This window comes from Culex pipiens, chromosome 3, assembly GCF_016801865.2.
Source record: "Culex pipiens pallens isolate TS chromosome 3, TS_CPP_V2, whole genome shotgun sequence".
Lineage (NCBI taxonomy): Eukaryota > Metazoa > Arthropoda > Insecta > Diptera > Culicidae > Culex > Culex pipiens.
The window spans coordinates 88145396-88170038 of record NC_068939.1 but is presented as its reverse complement, the minus strand read 5'-3'; the positions used below and the strand labels follow the sequence as shown (position 1 = coordinate 88170038).

General features: G+C 34.5%; 1 protein-coding gene across 2 annotated transcripts in view; it reads right to left on the bottom strand.

The window, feature by feature from the left end:
• Positions 1 to 24643, bottom strand: part of LOC120429807 (uncharacterized) — a 767258-nt gene that overhangs the window by 649863 nt on the left and 92752 nt on the right. For both annotated transcript variants that reach the window (XM_052710925.1, XM_052710926.1), the window contains exon 2: positions 3658 to 4374. In XM_052710925.1, coding sequence (XP_052566885.1) covers positions 3658 to 4374 — 717 coding nt within the window. The remainder of the gene's footprint in view (positions 1 to 3657; positions 4375 to 24643) is intronic.

The window sequence follows — 24643 nt, the reverse complement described above, 5'->3', positions numbered from 1 at the left end:
AACATTTCAACAATATGCAAGCAATCGAAACATACGCCCATCATTATCACTTTTTTCCTGTTATTACATATAAAAGCTGTTTAAGTGTGAGCAATTGATTACCCACGTCCCCCATTCATTGCAGTTTTTTAACAAGATTTAAATTTCACACATAATGTACCTCGGCGCCCCAAACCAAGTGTTGTCACAAACAGTCCTTCCGTGACGCCACCAACTTATGACCAACTTCGGTAGCCCCGTTGAAATCGATACCCTTGACGACCTGCACTGCGAAATCGAGTACCTCTGACAACGCACAACTGGACAGTTGGTCAGTTTGTGCCAGTAAGTAGTTCGATGGCCAACATTTTCTCCCGAAGAAGGTGCTTTCCCCCTTCCTCTTTTGGACACATATTTATTTATGACACAGAGATATGGTCTGTGCGAGCTAAACCGACTGCGATCGATACTTGGGACCAGACTGACGAAGAAAACGTCTCGAGGTGCACTTTATGGTGAAATGCAATTAATGTAATTTGCATCGTCGGACGAGCTGTGTGCACAAAGTAACCAAAACATACAATTCGCGTTTAATTGGATTTATTGGGTGATTTCACCGAATCAATTTTTATGCTGTGTATGCTTTTTTCATCCGTCCGATGCTCGGCACAAAGGTAGAGGAATTTGGGGATGTTTTTCGTAGTAATATTTGCAAGACAATCTTCATACCTTTTTTTACAACATAAACTTTTTAAATTTTCTTTCTAAAAAAAAGTAACATAAGATTTTTATAAAATTTTATACCCCCTCATAATTTACCAAATTTACAACTCGTACCTCCCCTACTTAATGGCATATGACCATGAATGCATCTGGTGCAGGATGTATGTAATTTTGGATAATTTTATGGTTGGAATCTTCAGTAGTAAAGTTCACGGTGTGTTTTCTGGGCAACCTTAAGGAGAAAAAATAGTCATCGCTACTTTCAAATGTGTCTTATAGGAAATTTTCTCAGCTTTCCAATGCTTCTAAGTGCGAAATGTTTCATCGAGAAATTTCTGAGATATCTTTATTTTAGGTTTTTTTTTAAAATCCTTTATCATTTATTGGAAACTTTATAATAACAGTTTAGGATACTTGTCAAATGGTGTGTTTTATGTATCATTAACTCATAAAAATGTGCAAAATTATACAAGAAACAACTTTGTAAAAGGTAGCAAATTGCTAAATATTTAAAAAATAAGTTTTAATTGAGTTTCTGAATATGCGGGATTTATTCAGAAATTAAAATCAGAAAACCGTACTTAAATATATGTTTACAAGAATTAATAGATTATTACAAAATTTTTGTGTACAAATATCAGCCGTCTGCTCTGATTTAGCTTGGATTTAGCTGATACAATCGAAATTTTTGCAGGTTTGAGATTGTTAAGGGTAATTAGATTTTTATGAATAAACAAGCCTTACCCGACAAACTTCGTTCTGCTTATTTTTTTCGTTTGTTGACGTTTTTTGATTTTTTGCTTATTCAGCCTTCTGTGATTAAAATATGATTTTACGTAACTTTCTCCATACAATTTGCCGATGCTCCGGAATCGGTTCCAGAGTGGCCAAAGTGTCAATTAGTTAGCGTATAAACCTTCCTTGGGCTTATACGAACCCAACGCAACAAAAAGCACCTCGATCCGACGCTCCGTATTGAACTGATTCGCGTTCGAACAAAACCATCGAAATTTTTTATATATATATATATAGATATCATATTTCCTTAACAAAACATTATCCAGTTGCATGGATACCAAAACATGTTATTTACTTGAAATTGAGCTACAAATTACTGTGTAGATTTTCAAGAGAAATACTTTTCATGAGAATGAAAGGTATTTTTAAGTTCTTTTTTTTTTTTTTGTATGAAATGATCAAGTAATCAGCAATGTTATAGAAGTCTTATCTGAAGTATCTTGAGTTTTGTCCAAATAGCTTGTAATGGAGGCTTCTGTTTGATTTTTTTGTTAAAATCAATATTTTGTTTTTGTTTCAACAAAAAAATGTTTATGAAGGTGTTTTCAACATTCTCAGTTGAAACACAAAATTTTAATGATACTTTCAACAGTAAAAAAAATAAAAAATATATATATATATATTTACTTTATACCTATGAAAATATGACTTTTGAAGCATGCAACAGTAATTTGTAGTACATTTCCGATTTTAAATCATGTTTTGTATCTATGTTCCTGGTTAATGGTTAAATCCTGGTGATATTTCCTTAAACAAAGGAAATATAATATTTATTCATAAAAATGCAATAACAATCTTACATCTGCGAAAAAAAAATTGGTAGTATCAGCCAAATCAGAGCCAAATCACGTGATATATGTTCACAAAAATTATGTAATAATCTATTAATTGTAGTAAAATTTTCATTTAAATACGGTTTTATAATTCTAATTACTGAATAAATTCCACAAGTTCAAAACTCAGTTAAATATAATTTTAAAAATGTTTAGCGATTTGCAACATTCTACAAATTTGTTTCTTGTCTTATTTTGCCTATTTTGATGAGTAAAAGACACATAAAACATATCATTTGACTATTTTTCTGATCAGTGTTTAAAAAGTTTTCAATAAATAATGAAGGATTTTAAACAAAAAACTTAAAATAAAGATATCTCAGAAATTTCTCGATGAAACATTTCGCTCTAGAAGCATTGGAAAGCTGAGAAAATTTCCTATAAGACACATTTGAAAGTAACGATGACTATTTTTTTCCTGATAAGGTTGTTCTAGAAAACACGCCGTGAAGTTAGTAGAACACACTTTTGAATCTTAGCATTTAGGTGACATTTTTTCAGCCAAGAAATTTCAAAACTCTTTTGCCATTCCGTTTTTCTTAAACTTCCAAAAATCCATGAATCGAGTACAATCCCATGTCCTCCCATCGCACCCAATCAGTGACGCCCATAAATTCGCGAAATTAAACCATTATTCATTGCTCGATGTCATGGGAGCTTTCCAGCCGCTCTAACAAAGATATTGACCGGATGATATCGCTAGGTGGCCCTCCTGGTTAGTACAGACGACCCCCAGCCAGCATATGATGAGAACAACTAAAGTTTCACTAACTGCTGCTCTACCCCCTCCCATCGAAGAGTCCATCCACCATTTATGGACAGGCTCGCCGCCGTCGTTGCTCGATATTGAAAACGAAACTGAACTCTCACTGCTTCAAATGTGCCTTCCCCCTGCGGGGGTGGTAACAAAATATGAAAGAACAGACTCCACCGTAGAAGATTCCAATCAAAGATAGTCAAATTAATCTCTCCTGAACTCCCCCGCACGCGCGCTCTCGCGGTGTTTTACTGGTCTTGGTAATGTTGGTACGGCAGTGTTGTCAGAAAAAGTTTTTTTTTTAAAATTAATTGTATTTTTGAGGAATATCAATTTGAAATACCTCCTTCTAACAAAATCCAAAAGAAACAAATATTTATCTCTTGTCATCCAACATTAGTAATAAACAGAGTATCACAATAAGCCCTTCTGCCACCACTGCCCATCCCTTCAGCGATCTTCTATGTCCACTATCAGTTCTCAGCAATCTATTAGACTTCGGTTCTCCCTCCATTCAACTCTAATCCAGACAACTACTTCGTCCAAACCATTCCCCCCGGGACTTACCTGTGATCCCTGAACGCGAGCTGGTTCCAATCCACCACCTCCGGCACCACTTTCATTCACGAAATCCAATGGATCATCACCATCTTTGGCCAATGGTTGGTCGATTTGCTTCTCATGACCCAATTGCTCAAGCTGCTGCTGCTGCTGCTCCTCACTCTCCAGCTGTTCCTTGAGCCTAGCCGAGGCGAACGACGAGTACGGTTCTCGGTTATCTTCCGGCCGTATCTCGAACAGCTGATCGTCCAGATACCAGTTGGCGGTCGGAATTGGAACCGCCGGAGGAAGCTGGGACTGTTGTTGGTCCTGCTGTTGATGCTGGACGATCGCTTCGTGATGTGTGATTGGACACGTGTCCTCCGTTTGCGGACTTGGCCCAATCAGGGCATCCTTGCAGCGTTTGAGGTAGCTCTTCATTTTGGACCGGCTTTTGCGGACTTCGCCCCGGCTAAGGGTTCCACACCGAGAATAGCTCCCAGACGGGTCGGCACTTTCACTTTCGATTACTAGAATATCGTCCAGGCCACCGCCGCAGCTGATGCTGGTGGTGGTGCCCGTGGAGCTGTAACTGAAGTCGGGCTCGGTAGAGGGGTCTTCCGATGACGATAGAGCAACGGATGAAACGGCCGATGGGAAGTGTTGTAGGGCAGCGTCCCGATTTTGGGATTTCCACGCGCTGTCGTCGAAGGATTTGGTGCGCCGGGTGGTGCTGGGGGTCACCTGTAGAGGGGAGATAGATAGGAGACAAAATTGAAATAAAAGTTATCAATTCAGGTTGAATTTGAACATTTTTTCGTATCATTTTTATCATTCGTAGGAAGTATGTTTTAAAAAAGTGTATTGTTCTAAATAAATATTTAAATTATATTTAAAAACGCGATTTAATTGCAGAGTACCTGCTGAGAATTGTTTTGTTTTTGTTTTTGTTTTTGTTTTTGTTTTTGTTTTTGTTTTTGTTTTTGTTTTTGTTTTTGTTTTTGTTTTTGTTTTTGTTTTTGTTTTTGTTTTTGTTTTTGTTTTTGTTTTTGTTTTTGTTTTTGTTTTTGTTTTTGTTTTTGTTTTTGTTTTTGTTTTTGTTTTTGTTTTTGTTTTTGTTTTTGTTTTTGTTTTTGTTTTTGTTTTTGTTTTTGTTTTTGTTTTTGTTTTTGTTTTTGTTTTTGTTTTTGTTTTTGTTTTTGTTTTTGTTTTTGTTTTTGTTTTTGTTTTTGTTTTTGTTTTTGTTTTTGTTTTTGTTTTTGTTTTTGTTTTTGTTTTTGTTTTTGTTTTTGTTTTTGTTTTTGTTTTTGTTTTTGTTTTTGTTTTTGTTTTTGTTTTTGTTTTTGTTTTTGTTTTTGTTTTTGTTTTTGTTTTTGTTTTTGTTTTTGTTTTTGTTTTTGTTTTTGTTTTTGTTTTTGTTTTTGTTTTTGTTTTTGTTTTTGTTTTTGTTTTTGTTTTTGTTTTTGTTTTTGTTTTTGTTTTTGTTTTTGTTTTTGTTTTTGTTTTTGTTTTTGTTTTTGTTTTTGTTTTTGTTTTTGTTTTTGTTTTTGTTTTTGTTTTTGTTTTTGTTTTTGTTTTTGTTTTTGTTTTTGTTTTTGTTTTTGTTTTTGTTTTTGTTTTTGTTTTTGTTTTTGTTTTTGTTTTTGTTTTTGTTTTTGTTTTTGTTTTTGTTTTTGTTTTTGTTTTTGTTTTTGTTTTTGTTTTTGTTTTTGTTTTTGTTTTTGTTTTTGTTTTTGTTTTTGTTTTTGTTTTTGTTTTTGTTTTTGTTTTTGTTTTTGTTTTTGTTTTTGTTTTTGTTTTTGTTTTTGTTTTTGTTTTTGTTTTTGTTTTTGTTTTTGTTTTTGTTTTTGTTTTTGTTTTTGTTTTTGTTTTTGTTTTTGTTTTTGTTTTTGTTTTTGTTTTTGTTTTTGTTTTTGTTTTTGTTTTTGTTTTTGTTTTTGTTTTTGTTTTTGTTTTTGTTTTTGTTTTTGTTTTTGTTTTTGTTTTTGTTTTTGTTTTTGTTTTTGTTTTTGTTTTTGTTTTTGTTTTTGTTTTTGTTTTTGTTTTTGTTTTTGTTTTTGTTTTTGTTCTTGTTTTTGTTTTTGTTCTTGTTTTTGTTTTTGTTTTTGTTTTTGTTTTTGTTTTTGTTTTTGTTTTTGTTTTTGTTTTTGTTTTTGTTTTTGTTTTTGTTTTTGTTTTTGTTTTTGTTTTTGTTTTTGTTTTTGTTTTTGTTTTTGTTTTTGTTTTTGTTTTTGTTTTTGTTTTTGTTTTTGTTTTTGTTTTTGTTTTTGTTTTTGTTTTTGTTTTTGTTTTTGTTTTTGTTTTTGTTTTTGTTTTTGTTTTTGTTTTTGTTTTTGTTTTTGTTTTTGTTTTTGTTTTTGTTTTTGTTTTTGTTTTTGTTTTTGTTTTTGTTTTTGTTTTTGTTTTTGTTTTTGTTTTTGTTTTTGTTTTTGTTTTTGTTTTTGTTTTTGTTTTTGTTTTTGTTTTTGTTTTTGTTTTTGTTTTTGTTTTTGTTTTTGTTTTTGTTTTTGTTTTTGTTTTTGTTTTTGTTTTTGTTTTTGTTTTTGTTTTTGTTTTTGTTTTTGTTTTTGTTTTTGTTTTTGTTTTTGTTTTTGTTTTTGTTTTTGTTTTTGTTTTTGTTTTTGTTTTTGTTTTTGTTTTTGTTTTTGTTTTTGTTTTTGTTTTTGTTTTTGTTTTTGTTTTTGTTTTTGTTTTTGTTTTTGTTTTTGTTTTTGTTTTTGTTTTTGTTTTTGTTTTTGTTTTTGTTTTTGTTTTTGTTTTTGTTTTTGTTTTTGTTTTTGTTTTTGTTTTTGTTTTTGTTTTTGTTTTTGTTTTTGTTTTTGTTTTTGTTTTTGTTTTTGTTTTTGTTTTTGTTTTTGTTTTTGTTTTTGTTTTTGTTTTTGTTTTTGTTTTTGTTTTTGTTTTTGTTTTTGTTTTTGTTTTTGTTTTTGTTTTTGTTTTTGTTTTTGTTTTTGTTTTTGTTTTTGTTTTTGTTTTTGTTTTTGTTTTTGTTTTTGTTTTTGTTTTTGTTTTTGTTTTTGTTTTTGACAAACTTTGGCAAAGACGGGTATTTATACTCTAGAAAAATTTTGTTTCACAATTTAATGCAGTAACTAGGCTGTGTACCGTTTTGCCCCACATGACGGTAGTATCAATTATTCGCTGGTTTTAATGAAAATATGCAAAATCTTTCTACTGATTTCATAGCGATTGATCCTCATTGGGGTTGTTTAGTTACTACGTTCACAGATTTGTGAGATTTCAGACCCCCTCCCTCCTGTCACGCACTTTTCTTATACTTTGATATGGTCTATCAAAAACTCAAGACCCTCCCCCCCCCTCCATCCCTTATTCATGGTCGTAATTTTTGAACGAACCCATTCCGCGTTTGTATCAAATTTCAATCATCTATAGTGTTTAAAGGTATATGTAAGCTAAGTTTGTTGTGGTGTAAAATAATAACAGTTTTCATTGTGAGAATAACCCAAACCCTGAGCGATGTGCTTCTAAAATGGCTTCTTCTGTATGGTTACTGGCAATATTTGTGGTCCTTATTTTATTTGTTAGAACTGGAAGCACCTCGTCACAACCTACCAAATACATCGTTTCAGTAATTAATTACCTAGCAGCCTCCGAATCTGGTGTACCAAGTTGTGTATTTTACCGATTTTCCAAAAACACTAGCCTCGAGAAGGTTCTTCAGGCGCCGGAGCTTAAGTTTGTATCGAAGGAGATATTTTTAACATATGCCCCTATCGTTCGTATTGACCAGTGGAGTACTGAGAAAATGCTGATTGTGCTTGAGGCCAACCAACTATCGAAAAGATTCAACTATTACTATTTCAACAACGTAATGGAATTCATGAGTCCTAGTACTAAGATACTTGTGCTTGTCGATACAGAATCCAAGGATTTTGTTAAATGTGATGAGATTTTAAGAAATTTGAACTACTACAATGTGGTTTATTTGGACGAGAAGCATCGTCGAATGTGGGCCGTTGATATAGTTAAACGAACTCAGCTGAATTATTTGGGAGCTCCGAGTGAGGTGTTCAACAGTTCTATGATTCACAATATACACGGAAGACGGCTGAAGATCGCGGGACGAAAAAAAATTATTAGCGATTCACCTTTATATTTATGGTCAAAAGAAACCGCTTTGCTCATGAACACCACTGTCTGGAAGTCTTATCATCCCTGTGGCAACAGGGCAAACGATTTTAGTGACCCATGCTTTCTCAGGCATTTTGATACTAAACGAATCGATATTGATTTAACATTTTACGTTTTAGACAACTATAACAGATTTGGTTTTAACCGCCTTTTAACATCGCTAATGTATTACGAAACAATTTTAGTGCCCAGATCCCAACTAATAATCGTGCAGCTGTTCTTTTTTCCGTTTCAATGGGGTGTTTGGTTACTACTAGGATCACTTCTTGGTTTAGCGGAATTGTTGAAATTGCTGTTTCCATCGCTTCTTCGAAATGATCCAATCCTGTTAGTTGTGTGTGGATTCGAACGATATGATCTACATAAAGCTAGACGATGTGAAAAGATAGCTCTACTATCGTTGATTGTATTGATCTTCTTCACAACTTGTGCCTACGAAACCAAACTGCAATCAATGATGATCAGAAAGCCGGCAACCCGACAGATCAACACGTTGCAAGAGTTGATTGATTCCGGAATCAAAATCAAAGTGAATTTGTTGAGCTATCCTAGTGCGACGAATCACAGTTTGATCGGTGGTATAGTAGTCGATAGCTTGGAATCGATCGTTGATATGGACATGGAACATGCTTACATTGCTACAAAAAATGTAGCTGAATTCGTAGCTTCTTATTATTACGACAACAACCAACGCATGCACCGTTACACAGTGCTACGTGAACCTCTGTCAATGAATCACTTAACGATTAATCTGGCTTATCGAAGCCCGTTTCTTAAAATTTTAAGCCTTACTTTTTCGTATATCCTCGAAAGTGGACTCTTTGAGTACTGGCAAACGTTGGACGGAAGTACTCACAGATGGGTCTAGCTCATTTCCCCGAATGCCATTTCCCCGAAAATCATTTCCCCTAATTGGTCACATCCCCGAATACCACTTCCCCTAATCAGCCACATCCCCGAATGCCATTTCCCCGAATATCATTTCCCCTAATCGGCTATATCCCCGAATGCCATTTCCCCTAATCGGCCATTTCCCCGAATGCCATTTCCCCGAAGTGACACTTACGCCAATTGCCGTTTATTTAAATTTAAAATTACCCGAATTTGCATATCCCCTAATCATCATTTTCGCTTAAGCCTTTTTCCATGACTAACAGTTATTTTCTTTCTCAATTTTCCGAACAAACAGCTTTTTCGGGTATGCTGTTGATTAAATGTTGTAAATTGGGTAGTAAAGCCCTTTGTCAATTTTTATGAACAACGGTAAGAAACACGATTAAAAACCATTTCTGATAACTTTTTTTTCTTCATTTTTATGCAAAAAAAAAGTTATTGACAAGACAACATTTTTTCGATGGATCAACTATGGCCCCCCTGGATCGAGCTGTCAAGTAGGAGCTTTTCTGCCAAGAAGGGCCGTGAAGTGAATTTTTAGAAATTGAATTAAAAATCCATTTTAAATCCTTTGCGATCGTTCAAAGGGTCATTGTACTTAGTAAAGCTTATTTTTCTTGTGAACAATAATATCACAAATTTAAGCTTAATTTGCAAGGATTTTTTTTTCGATTTTTGTTCAAAAATGCAAAAAATCGAACAAATAGTTACATAAGGCTGGTACAAATTTTTGTTGATTATACTTTTCGCCAAATCCCAAACCAGCAATGTGAATAAAATGATCAGTGTGAACTGGGTTCTACTGATACGGGGTACTACGAAAATCGCACGGTATGTTTTTGAATCATAAAAAATAACAAAACTTCTATTGCATTATTATTATCATGTCTATAAGAAAAAGGTATTTGTTTTGAGAATGTATAAAAAAAAAGTCTGTAACAATATTCATTGTATTTGAATGAATAGTACCAAACCTTCCAACACCACTTCCCCCCTAAAATGCAACGTCTGTTCTGAGTGAAGCCAAAAAGAAAGTTGATCATTCAAGGCCAATACGAACCTTTCAAGAAATATTATATGTAGTTTGATGTGATAAAAAGTGCCATCATTTTTTTTTCTTATAGAGTCGACTCTCTGGCTGTCGATCTTCTAGATATCAATAATTCTCCATCTATCGATGAATTCTTCAGTCCCTGTTTGCTTTAAAAATCTCTTCCGGTTGTCAATAATTTCAGTTTTCATGGCTTGCACAGACATTTTGCTTGGCGAAACGAAGCTTTAAAGGGTGTTTGAAATTTGTGTGTTTTTGTTTGATGGACGTTGCCATGATTCTCTCCCATAGCTGGGTATCAAGAGAAAAATATTTTCAATCGAGTCTTCATTTTGCATCGTTCTGTAATCTGATGATTCTCTTCCTCGACGGTCCCTTGGATATTGACAAGCAGAGAGTCGACTGTAAAATGCGATTTCCCCGAACGCGGTCAAGCCGAAATGCCCGGTGCCCAGGAGCGCGCGCGCTCCGGGGCACCGGGCATTTCGGCTTGACCGCATTCGGGGAAATGGCGTTCAGGGAAATGACTATTCAGGGATATGACTAATCGGGTAAATGGCATTCGGGATTGTGGCCCATTCGGGAAAATGGCATTCGGGAATGTGGACGATTAGGGGAAATGGGAAATTCGGGTAAATGGAATTCGGGGAAATGACTATTAGGGGAAGTGTCTTTTCGGGGAAGTGGCATTCGGGGAAATGTCCCTTCGGTAATATGGGTTTCGGGGAAATGTCATAGATCCCTCACAGATTACGAGTCGCATAAACCATGGATGCATTGTTTTTCTCTGACATTACTCCAGCTTGGATGGCTTGGTGTTTTGGCCTAATTTTGAGCCTTGTCTCATTCGTAAGTGAACTTTGTATTAAAGTTCTAGTTTCAAAATTGCGGACGATAGAATGTTTCTGCAAAATTAAACGATGCCATAAGGTACAAAACCATGTTGCTAACTTGGAAGGTCCAAAACAAAAACCAAATAAAAAAGGTAATGCTTTTTTTTCTGAATTAAATAACTACACTAAATAATTCTACTTTTTCAGGCAATCAAGGCGAAATTCTAAGCTATAAAAAAAAGGCCAAAAGGCAACCGTCGTTTGCTCTTGATTTGAGCCACTGATTTCCATCACGAAATTAATTCTTTCTGATGAATAATTTCCCTAACAGTAAACCGGCTCGAGATCCAAATAAAGACACTTACCGCAACCAAAAATTTTACTCTACTAAGATATGAACACAATTGATCAGAAAAAAAAATTCCTGTATTTCAGCACTTCAAACTTCGTCAAATTCACCGTGAATGCCAAGCCAGGAATATTTAGTTAGATGCTGCTAATTCTCACTATTTTTTCTGTTCTTCACAATTTTCTTCTTGAATTTGGGCTCTGCTTTAGATTCACTGTTATTTGAAGCACACCCTTATTTGTGAAAAACTTTCAGGAAATCTCTTTGAACACTTCAATAATTATATTTAAGACAGAATCTGCTGATTGCAAAAAGAAGTTTTTTTCATCACGGGTCGAATATTTATGCAACGAAGTTAACCGGGGTTGATAAATACAGCGAGTTGTGTTAAAATCTAGTTTTGCAACTAGTTGCTGACAACATTTTTTCCAATTCTAAAAAACGCTTTTTGAATGAAATTTTAAATCAAGCATCCATGTGTTGACCCTCTACTGCCCCAATTTTTTTTTTTTAAATTTTTATTTTTCCCATGTTCAAAAGGTGATTTTGAGCAACTTTTGCTCTATGAAAAACTTTACTTCTCTTGTTTTATGTTTTTCTTGTTTAATATTTAGTATTTTAATTTGCATTTATCTTGTTTAGTATGTGTTTTTTTATTGGTAGTATTTAGCCTATTCTACCACCTCCTATTATTACATTTTGCCTATCTATTTTTTCATGTTTTGCCTTCCTCACTGAGGTAAGGCTATAATCCTGCTCGAAAAATGAACTTTTGAAAAACAGCTCGTAGACCTATATTCATGTATACCTATCGACTCAGAATCGAAAACTGAACAAATGTCTGTGTGTGTGTATGTGTGTGTGTGTGTATGTGTGTGTGTATGTATGTATGTGTTCAAAAATCTTGCCAAGTTTTCTCAGCACTGGCTGGACCGATTTTGATCAAACCGGTTGCATTCGACTTGGTTTAGGGTCCCATACATCGCACAGTGGTTCAAAAGGCTGTTTTGACGAACTTAATTGATTAGAGCAAAAAGTAAGCATTTTTGTGCATCGACATGTTCTACAACTTTGTTCAGCGTTGTCATGGCCTACTTTTGATGAAATTTGTTTTTCAAAATACTCATCACAGTAGGCTATGGAATTTCTAACTTTTGACTGTTAAGAGATAGAGCTTTGGTGTCTTCGGCAAAGTTGTAGGGCTGAAATTTTCCACAAACTTTGTCGAAGACGCCAAAGCTCTATCTTTGCGTTGAATACCAGTTTTGGAACCTTTTTCATAAATCCCTGCCGAAAACCAGTTTTTTTACTAAAACTATGTTGAACTTTGATTTTTGACGATTACAATGTTCAGAAGAGTTGTCAGTAATATCAAAACAAACAACTTTGTCGAAGACGCCAAATTGATAGGAGCTATGTGTGATGAGTTATAGCAAGATTTGGTGATAATTTAGCTAGTTTTCGAGCTCGGTATACAAAGCCTCGGGCAAATTTGGGCAAAAACCCATACAATAGGCTTCAAGTATGACTATTTCACTACAAAATGTCGGGTGAATCATTCGTCCGAAGGTTTACGGTCATAGATTTCCGAGCATTTTAATTTATTTTATTTTTGATGACTATTTATATGCATTTAGGACACTTTTAAGGCACATAAGCCATTTTTGCGATTTTTTCGGACACACGAGGCGTGTAGGCCAGCCTCTTGTGAAAATTTTGATGTATTGGAAGTCTATTTTTGAGGTTATCCAGTGTATTTTTGTGAACATCTTTGAAAAAAAAATTCCTTCCAAAAGAGTTAATCGGCGAATCTAGACATCTAGACAACGTAATAACGTTGGTGTTGCAAAGACAGTAAATTATTTCAAACATTCATATTATTTATTAGCCAATAGGTTCCAAAGATAGACTTCCAATACATCAAAATTTTCACAAGAGTCTGGCCTACACGCCTCGTGTGTCCGAAAAAATCGCAAAAATGGCTTATGTGCCTTAAAAGTGTCCTAAATGCATTTAAATAGTCATCAAAAATAAAATAAATTGAAATGCTCAGAAATCTATGACCGTAAACCTTCGGACGAATGATTCACCTGACATTTTGTAGTGGAATAGTCATACTTGAAGCCTATTGTATGGGTTTTTGCCCAAATTTGCCCGAGGCTTTGTATACCGATCTCGAAAACTAGCTAAATTATCACGAAATCTTGCTATAACTCATCACATATAGCTCCTATCAATTTGGCGTCTTCGACAAAGTTGTTTGTTTTGATATTACTGACAACTCTTCTGAACATTGTAATCGTCAAAAATCAAAATTCAACATAGTTTTAGTAAAAAAACTGGTTTTCGGCAGGGATTTATGAAAAAGGTTCCAAAACTGGTATTCAACGCAAAGATAGAGCTTTGGCGTCTTCGACAAAGTTTGTGGAAAATTTCAGCCCTACAACTTTGCCGAAGACACTAAAGCTCTATCTCTTAACAGTCAAAAGTTAGAAATTCCATAGCCTACTGTGATGAGTATTTTGAAAAACAAATTTCATCAAAAGTAGGCCATGACAACGCTGAACAAAGTTGTAGAACATGTCGATGCACAAAAATGCTTACTTTTTGCTCTAATCAATTAAGTTCGTCAAAACAGCCTTTTGAACCACTGTGCATCGCTATTGAATTGTTTGAAGTTTCGATAAGTAGTTCAAAAGTTATATATAAAAATGTGTTTTCACATTTATCTGGATCTCACTTATATGCATGAAAACTATGTCCGGATCCATCATCCAACCCATCGTTGGTTAGGTAATCAAAAAACCTTTCCAACGAGTCCAAAACATTGAAGATCTGGCAACCCTGTCTCGAGATATGTCCTCTTAAGTGATATTGATGCACTTTTTTGAAGCCGGATCTCACTTAAATGTATGTAAACTATGTCCGGATCCACCATCCAACCCATCGTTGGTTAGGTAATCAAAAAACCTTTCCAACGAATTTAAAACACTGAAGATCTGGCAACCCTGTCTAGAGATATGGCTACTTAAAAAATATTTATGTACTTTTTGGAAGCCGGATCTCACTTAAATGTATGTAAACTATGTCCGGATCCACCATCCGACCCATCGTTGGTTAGGTTATCAAAAAACCTTTCCAACGAGTCCAAAACATTGAAGATCTGGCAACCCTGTCTCGAGATATGGCCACTTAAGTAATATTTATGTACTTTTTGGAAGCCGGATCTCACTTAAATGTATGTAAACTATGTCCGGATCCACCATCCGACCCATCGTTGGTTAGGTAATCGAAAAACCTTTCCAACGAGTCCAAAACATTGAAGATCTGGCAACCCTGTCTCGAGATATGTGCACTTAAGTAATATTTATGTACTTTTTGGAAGCCGGATCTCACTTAAATGTATGTAAACTATGTCCGGATCCACCATCCGACACATCCTTGGTTAGGTAATCGAAAAACCTTTCCAACGAGTCCAAAACATTGAAGATCTGGCAACCTTGTCTCGAGTTATGATTACTTAAGTTATATGTGTGTACGTTTTTTTCTGGATTCAAAAAAATAGCTGGAATATGTGTCCAAACCACTCATATTACCCATTGTTGGTAAAAAGTGAGGAAGGCATCAACCACATAGGTGGATTAAGTTAGTTTTTTTAAATAAGTGCACGTGTTTGCCCACTAATGAAAAAAATATTTTTGAAAAGCTGAGAAAATTGTCTATATTTTGTTTTTTTGAACTTTGTTGATACGACCCTTAGTTGCTGAGATATTGCCATGCAAAGGTTTAAAAACAGGAAAATTGATGTTTTTTAATTCTCACCCAAAAAATCCATCATTTTCTAATGTCGATATCTCAGCAACAAATGGTCCGATTTTCAATGTTAAAATATAAAATATTTGTGAAATTTTCCGATCTTTTAAAAAAAAATATTTTCAAAAATTTCAAATTAGGACTAACATTTTAAACGGGACAAACATTCAATATAACGCCCTTTTGAAATGTTAGTCTTGACTTGAAAATTTTGAAAATATTTTTTTCGAAAAGATCGGAAAATTTCACAAATATTTCATATTTTAACATTGAAAATCGGACCATTAGTTGCTGAGATATCGACATTAGAAAATAATGGATTTTTTGGGTGAGACTTAAAAAACATCAATTTTCCTGTTTTTAAACCTTTGCATGGCAATATCTCAGCAACTAAGGGTCGTATCAACTAAGTTCAAAAAAGCAAAATATAGAGAATTTTCTCAGCTTTTCAAAAATATTGTTTTTAAAAGTGGGCAAACATGTGCACTTATTTAAAAAAATGAAAAACTGAGACTATTTTCAAAAAAGTTACCTAAAAATGGATTTAACTTGAAAACGGTGCAGTTTATCAAAATTTCACTGAAGTACTTTTTGATTGCAAATTTGATTTTACATCAAAAAATGAAGTTGAAAAATTTTTGCGACCAATATTTCGATTTTTTGAAAAAATCAGTATTGATTCAAAAAATCATAACTCGTTCGAAGATTTTTTGCACAACCTGGAAATTTCTGAAAAGTTGGCATTTTATTTTCCAGTGTAGTCCATATCCATACCTACAACTTTGCCGAAGACACCAAATCGATCAAAAAATTCCTTCAAAAGATACAGATTTTTGAATTTTCATACATCATTTTTGTATGGACAGCTGCCAAGTTTGTATGGAAAATTATATGGACAAACTAATGATGCAAAATGGCTTCTTTGGGCATACCAAAGGCACCAAAAAAGTTTCAGTCGGATTAAAAAATACAAAAAAAAATTGAATGACCGAAATCTGAGAGAACTGCTCTCCTTTGAAAACATATTAAATTTTCATGAAATACTTATGTACAGTACGACAAAAGGTTTTTTTTACACGAAAAAAAAATTTCAGTCGATACCTCGATATTTTGAAAACTAATGATTGGAAAGCAACTGGGCGCGTGTGAAATGCATTTTAAATCACTTTTTTCATCCAAATGTTAAAACCAAGGCTTATAATCTCAATTATTTTTTTTTGCTCCCCCCCTCGACTTTGGTCAGAGCCGAGGGACATAAACTTCAAAAAATATTTGTAACGGCCTTGTTAACAACAAATATTGAACGAGGCCAAAAATATATTTAAAAAAACTGTGTTGTGGACACATATTAATAAAATATACATAATACTTAGCATCAATAGTGAACAATTTTAGATATTGATAAAGAAATATTACGCTTCCTTCCTTAAATCAGTTTTTTTATGTGAACGAGTCTTGAAACAGTACAATTTAAAAGCATGAATTCTTAATCAACCCACATAAATTAGTTCTAGTTCTGCTGATGTAAACAACTCTACAATCAACCATAACCTAGTAAACGCCCTTATTTCACACCCGGTCCGAATCATGTCCGCAATGTCCTGCGGCTCCAAGAATAGAAATCGAAAGTGTTGACCATAAAAGGCGTTCAACAAACCAGCCCAATTCGAACTACCAAAGGCAGCTACTAATTGCTGTTTCCGACGATTGTGTCGAAGGTACACTTCTGTGAATGGAGAGGTTGCTAAAACACCTTCTCAACAACACCCCCTTCTACCTTCTAGCACATTTCCGCGGAATTACTCTCGAAATCAACACTCGGCGCAGTTCGTGATCACTCCTGCAAAAGGCCCTCCGCGAAACGTGCCAATTTGTGGCACTTTGACAAAATCGGGATCAATTATCAAGGGGGCCTTCGGAATCGACCGCCGGTAGGTCATTCCGTCAGCGTCTTTTTTTTCCAGAGCAGTTTGGAAATGTCGAGCAGCAGCCACCCGTCCACCAATCTCGCTTGTATTGAATTAATTTAATTTAATTATTATTCAAAAGTAATAATAAAATAAACAAATCGTTCATTACATTTCTATCACGATTTCCGATCCACGTCACGGCCGGCACGCCGTCCGTCGGCACTCTGGTGCGGTGTCGACAGTGTTTAGGAACGCTCAACGGTCTAATGTTTTGGGGAGGCGATTCTCGACAAAATTGAACATCGATTTTGTTGTACATTTGAGTTGAGTTTACTTATATTGTGTTGACACGCTCACTGAAACACTTCATTATTTTTTAGGTTGTCAAAATTGCAGAACAAATAATTGAAAAAGTAATGATATTTATAGAGCCTCTTGCAAAGTACTTTGTCAAATGGGTCATGTCTGTGACATAACCACCTGCACCTTTTTTCGAAAACATTACAAAATTCCAGGAAATTAGCTATGATAGTTAGACAAAAGATCAGACTAAAAATTGTGAAGGTAGTTATGTCACAGACATGACCAATATGACAACGAACATTGTTGTTAAGTTATGTACGTTCAAAAATTCGAAAATAAGCTTTTTTTTCTCAAGATATTACTAATTCCCTCAGAATTTCCTTAAGCAACCGCCAAAGGGTAAACGCGCAAAATCGGCAGCACCCAATTTAGATAATCTCCACGGCCACGCCACCTCCAGCTCTCTCGAAGCCTTGGCATGCAGTTTGAGCACCTGGGACTGAACACTCCGAATGACGACGGCGGCCGGGATCTTTTCCCCCTTTCGCAAAAGCCGGAAAGTGTCTTGTTGTGTAGAACCCGGTGTAAACACTGGTGCCGGGGCTACAACATGAAATTTGTGACACTCTCGGTTGGAGCCCGGGTGTCGGCGTTGTCACTCGGCGCGGGATGAAAGGTGGTCACGATGGCGTGGGTTGTCGCCACGAAACCCAGTCAGCAGTGGCTGCAAGAACTTGACATGATTCTGCAATGGCAATTCGCGCGCGCTGACTCCAAACGCTGGCGAGAGCGGTATTGCACACGCACATTAGTCTGTGCCGTCCAATTAAGCTTCGCACGTTCCAATTGTGGGTCTATTGCGGTGCAGGAAGGGTACCAATTTCCGGATGTCCAAATTTGGAAGCCACCTTTGGTGCGTTCCGTTGCCAGGAGAGAGATCGAACCGGCGTCTGTACCGACCGTGCGGTTTGAGCTCCATCAGCTGATCCAAGAGGTTTGTTCCGTGCAAAATAGTGCATTCAAATAAACGGGATTGATATTGGTCCAAGTTTGCAGTGGTCGTCAATTTGAGATTAAAAACCAACCAACTACCAAAAATATCGATGCCGTTGTTTATTGTTTGTTGTATGTTGTCTGTTGTCTGTTGTCTGTTGTCTGTTGTCTGTTGTCTGTTGTCTGTTGTCTGTTGTCTGTTGTCTGTTGTCTGTTGTCTGTTGTCTGTTGTCTGTTGTCTGTTATCTGTTGTTGTCTGTTGTCTGTTGTCTGTTGTCTGTTGTCTGTTGTCTGTTGTCTGTTGTCTGTTGTCTGTTGTCTGTTGTCTGTTGTCTGTTGTCTGTTGTCTGTTGTCTGTTGTCTGTTGTCTGTTGTCTGTTGTCTGTTGTCTGTTGCCTGTTGTCTGTTGTCTGTTGTCTGTTGTCTGTTGTCTGTTGTCTGTTGTCTGTTGTCTGTTGTCTGTTGTCTGTTGTCTGTTGTCTGTTGTATGTTGTCTGTTGTCTGTTGTCTGTTGTATGTTGTATGTTGTATGTTGTCTGTTGTCTGTTGTCCGTTGTTTTTTGTTTTTTGTTTTTGTTTTTTGTTTTTTGTTTTTTTTTTGTTTTTTTTTTTTGTTTTTTGTTTTTTGTTTTTTGTTTTTTTTTTTGTTTTTTGTTTTTTGTTTTTTGTTTTCTGTTTTTTTTGTTTTTTCAAAACTTGGAGGACAACCACTGCCAACAAGCAAACAACCATTTATTCAAATCCATTCAATACATCCGCAGCTCTCCACTCCCCGTGCCCGATCGTGATGCTTGAAAGTGACAATCTTACCATTGCTCGCGAGCTCGTGGCGCTCTCCTCTTCAATAATATGACAGCGACAATAATAATAACAATAATGGCCACCAGTTGGCAGCCAACCCTCTCCGGGAAGTTCCCCAACTCCTCGTGGCTACGGCCGGAGAAGGTATCGCGCACGCGCATAAAAGTAAGTAATTTAATTTCTTCGCATATTATGGTTTGTTTCGTTATGACGATCGCCGTTGGACACCATTTGGACGTCATAGTTGCCGTTTATTGCGACCTGGTCATATCGATGTTCGGCATGCCCTCGTACCTGGACAGATACCACTCATGTAATACTTTATCGTTAGTAGTAACGATCACACGATAAAAGTCGCGCTTGGGATTTCTTTCCTGAAACGATGTTGCTGGGGCAGTGGCGATGTAACCGATCTACCACGGAGTACTCTGTGGATCTGTGGATCTACTGCAGTTGATCTGTGGCTGATGATGGTGGAAGTGACTCGTTGAGAAGATATCGACGGGACTTTATGTTTGATGATCGATATGAGTACAAATACTATTTAAATATCGTCGTGATCGTGATTTCTTTTTGCAAGTTGATTTTGGGCCATTTTGAGTTAAGGCAACCATTTTGTGCAGCTTTCATCATCATAGATTCCCAAAAATTGATTTCAATCCTGAAATATTAAGAAAAACTGATGTTTTCGATGTTCCGGGACCCATAATATAGGGTTAAGCGTGGATGCCTCTCACCCAGTCGGCCTGGGTTTGATCCCAGAAGGTCCCGGTGGCAAATTTTGAGACGAGATTTGTCTGATCACGCCTTCCGTCGGACTGGGAAGAAAATGTTGGCCCCGGTCTAAACTACAGGTTAGGTCGTTAGCTCAGTCCAGGTGTAGGAGTCGTATGGTTCCTGCTTCGGTGGAGTCGCTGGTAGGCAGTTGGACTCATAATTCAAAGGTCGTCAGTTCGAATCCCGGGGTGGATGGAAGCTTAGGTGTAAAAAGAGGTTTGCAATTGCCTCAACAATCAAGCCTTCGGACACCTAGTTTCGAGTAGGAATCTCGCAATCAAGAACGCCAGGGCAATGCTATAGAGTGAATAATTAGTTTTTTTTTATTTTGATGTTTTCGATCTGGTCGTGCAATCTTGGCACACCCTGTAAGTGCGACAACTTGCCTAAGGGAATTTCATTCAGATACAGTTTTGTCACTCTTGCATGCACGTCTTCTGTTTACTTATTATATTATAACTATGGACTTCTGCAGCTGAATTCAACCAAATGTCCGTAGAATGCACAGAAAAGCCCGCAATTTATTCAAGGTCAAACCTTAAAACGCATTTTTCTCGGAACGTCAAAAAGCAACAAACGACAAGATAGCACGACAGCGTCGATATGGTATCAAGTTTTAATATTCAACCCGTTCACAAATATACGGCCTGTTGGTATTACAGTCGACGTCATTCCAATGAGATCCCTTGAACGCACCAACTTCGATGCAATGCTCTCCACCCAGATAGTTGTCGGGTTGATCCACGCCCCAGTTGGAGTAGCCCGTTCCGAATCCGACGCTCTGGTCGGTAGTAATCCAAACGTACTTTCCGTCCTCGCCCAAATCGGTTCCAGCAATGTACCAAGGCCCCTGATGATGTGGTCCGACATGCTGGAGAGCTACCAAAAGGGCCAAATTGTCCTCCCTGCTGTTGACGGAGGCCAGTCGTAGCCCCAAGTGCATACAGGCACGCCATGCCTCGAAGAAGTTGACCCTTTTGTCGTTGATTACGATGTATCGTTGAACAGTTGAGGTGTTGTAGTAAACTCCATCGGCAATCACATTAGCAGGAGCAGGAGGATCTTGAGCGTCAAGTGCAACATTCCACGATATCACTATCAAAACTAGAGATTCAACTTTTGAAATGAACATTTCTGATTGGCAGTTTTTATTCACTAACTTGAAGTGTAGTTTTCACACTAGGTCGATCTACTTGAGCTATCAAGAAGCTTATCAATTTCAATTTTTCATCGATAACAACCATGACAAAATTCACAACCAAAACAATCGATTGCAGCACATTTCAGATACGGATTCTGTGTAACCACAGTATTCAAAGAACTTTAAAACACGGGCGGGCTTGAAGATAGTTGACAACAATGAACGTATTTTTCAATAAAAATTCTTTTAAAGATGTTTTTTGAAATTTTATTTTCATCTGTCATATCGACACACGTCGCTTTTTGAAGTTTCATTGTAGTTCACAGTCTGTTAAACTCAAGAAAGTGTTTTTTTCTCTTTCATTTACTGACATAATTTGAAATAAAACCGCTGAGACATTAATAATTAATAACAAAAGAATGATAACGCTACATTGAGATCATTGACTTTCTGGAATTCTTATGTTCGCACACATTTATCGCGTTCAAAACAACGTAGGGTAGGGTAGTCATCAATGAGACACTTTTGGTTTTTAACTTTCAACGATTTTTATATTTTTTTCATCAGCATGTTTTGATGAGCTTTTTGTTGCATTTTCTTTCTTTTAATGTGTTCTAACATTGACCAAAATATGAGATCGATCTAACGTCTACAGCCAGAGTTATTCAACTGTCTCATTGTAGACGCACTTGGCAGGAACAATGAGACAGCTGGGGAACAATGAGACACTCTACGAAAATCAATACTTTTCTAGTAAAACATCATGTTTTTGTATTGTTCCATTGCAGGTGACTTACCTTGAACATTTAAATCAATTTTGCCAACATGAAACTTTAATTAACAAAAGTTATACTAAAAAGTATTTAAATTTTGTAAAATCCATATATTTTACCAAATAACTTTATATTTTTGGTTAAATGAAGTTCAAACTCAATAAACATGCCAAAAATCACTAAAAATTCATGTTTTGAAAGATTTCCGTAGATTTTGAAAAATTAATGAAGAAAAATCAAAGTGTCTCATTGTTACCCATGCACGGAACAAAATCCGATTTGCGGAATCGGAAACTTTGCTTTCGATTTGCTCTAAAAATCGCAAATCTCGGTTTCCACCCGTCAGCAGGAAACATTGCTTCCAATATCGCAAACGATTATTTCCGATATCGCAAACGTAACGCAGTAACGCATACCCCGGCAAAAGCACGCAGAACGCAGCCACTTCAATATTTACCTTTTTGAATTGACCGTTGCTGCTCAAAATTTCGATAGAAATAAGAAGAAGAAGAGTTCATTTAAATTTAATTTATTTGTTCATATCAAAACAGAACCAAAAGTGGTGACGATTCGAACTGGCCCGATCTGGCCTCGATGTCCGTGGTGCAGCTGGGTAATGCTGGGCGCCGTCATCGCCGTTGACAAGTTGCTTTAGGAGGAGGAGGAGGCGTTTCCGTAGTGCACTCGTTGATGCACGGTTGATGTCAGCGTTTGGCGTTTTGTGCAACAGAGTGGGCGAGTGACGTCGGCGGCGGGGCCACTCGGATAGAGGTGATGCTGATATCATTCCAGCGTGCTTGTGCCGGCGATCTAGTTGATTTCCGCGTCCTATTTTAGACTCAGTTCCGAGCTGGCACGCCGGAAGTTCTCCTCGTCCTGGAGATTTTGGCTCTTTTCCTCTACGCGCCTTCGGGAAAGGTCCTGGTGCAGACTCAGGTTCATGCCGGATCCCGAGTGACTCCACACAAGAGCAACGAAGGTGCCCAAGCATTGCGCCACGATCGTGATTCCATTTCCGATTTTCACCTGGAGGATCGACTTAAGCGGAGCGGCCTCCTCTAGGAGACCGTCCGCCTGGAACGAGCCCCAGTTTGGACGCCGTGCTGGCATGACAGAATCTCCGCTAGCAGTTGGGTCTGTCAAGATGTTTGTCGAACCCACGCATCAATCTTGGAACTGCGAAAGAAAACACAAAATTAAGAAAAATCCAGAAATTCAAAAATTCAAAAATTCAAAAATTCAAAAATTCAAAAATTCAAAAATTCAAAAATTCAAAAATTCAAAAATTCAAAAATTCAAAAATTCAAAAATTCAAAAATTCAAAAATTCAAAAATTCAAAAATTCAAAAATTCAAAAATTCAAAAATTCAAAAATTCAAAAATTCAAAAATTCAAAAATTCAAAAATTCAAAAATTCAAAAATTCAAAAATTCAAAAATTCAAAAATTCAAAACTTCAAAAATTCAAAAATTCAAAAATTCAAAAATTCAAAAATTCCAAAATTCCAAAATTCCAAAATTCCAAAATTCAAAAATTCCAAAATTCAAAAATTCAAAAATTCAAAAATTCAAAAATTCAAAAATTCAAAAATTCAAAAATTCAAAAATTCAAAAATTCAAAAATTCAAAAATTCAAAAATTCAAAAATTCAAAAATTCAAAAATTCAAAAATTCAAAAATTTAAAAATTCAAAAATTCAAAAATTCAAAAATTCAAAAATTTAAAAATTCAAAAATTCAAAAATTCTAAAATTCAAAAATTCAAAAATTCAAAAATTCAAAAATTCAAAAATTCAAAAATTCAAAAATTCAAAAATTCAAAAATTCAAAAATTCAAAAATTCAAAAATTCAAAAATTCAAAAATTCAAAAATTCAAAAATTCAAAAATTCAAAAATTCAAAAATTCAAAAATTCAAAAATTCAAAAATTCAAAAATTCAAAAATTCAAAAATTCAAAAATTCAAAAATTCAAAAATTCAAAAATTCAAAAATTCAAAAATTCAAAAATTCAAAAATTCAAAAATTCAAAAATTCAAAAATTCAAAAATTCAAAAATTCAAAAATTCAAAAATTCAAAAATTCAAAAATTCAAAAATTCAAAAATTCAAAAATTCCAAAATTCAAAAATTCCAAAATTCAAAAATTCCAAAATTCAAAATTCAAAAATTCAAAAATTCAAAAATTCAAAAATTCAAAAATTCAAAAATTCAAAAATTCAAAAATTCAAAAATTCAAAAATTCAAAAATTCAAAAATTCAAAAATTCAAAAATTCAAAAATTCAAAAATTCAAAAATTCAAAAATTCAAAAATTCAAAAATTCAAAAATTCAAAAATTCAAAAATTCAAAAATTCAAAAATTCAAAAATTCAAAAATTCAAAAATTCAAAAATTCAAAAATTCAAAAATTCAAAAATTCAAAAATTCAAAAATTCAAAAATTCAAAAATTCAAAAATTCAAAAATTCAAAAATTCAAAAATTCAAAAATTCAAAAATTCAAAAATTCAAAAATTCAAAAATTCAAAAATTCAAAAATTCAAAAATTCAAAAATTCAAAAATTCAAAAATTCAAAAATTCAAAAATTCAAAAATTCAAAAATTCAAAAATTCAAAAATTCAAAAATTCAAAAATTCAAAAATTCAAAAATTCAAAAATTCAAAAATTCAAAAATTCAAAAATTCAAAAATTCAAAAATTCAAAAATTCAAAAATTCAAAAATTAAAAAATACAAAAATTCAAAAATTCAAAAATTCAAAAATTCAAAAATTCAAAAATTCAAAAATTCAAAAATTCAAAAATTCAAAAATTCAAAATTCAAAAATTCAAAAATTCAAAAATTCAAAAATTCAAAAATTCAAAAATTCAAAAATTCAAAAATTCAAAAATTCAAAAATTCAAAAATTCAAAAATTCAAAAATTCAAAAATTCAAAAATTCAAAAATTCAAAAATTCAAAAATTCAAAAATTCAAAAATTCAAAAATTCAAAAATTCAAAAATTCAAAAATTCAAAAATTCAAAAATTCAAAAATTCAAAAATTCAAAAATTCAAAAATTCAAAAATTCAAAAATTCAAAAATTCAAAAATACAAAAATTCAAAAATTCAAAAATTCAAAAATTCAAAAATTCAAAAATTCAAAAATTCAAAAATTCAAAAATTCAAAAATTCAAAAATTCAAAAATTCAAAAATTCAAAATTCAAAAATTCAAAAATTCAAAAATTCA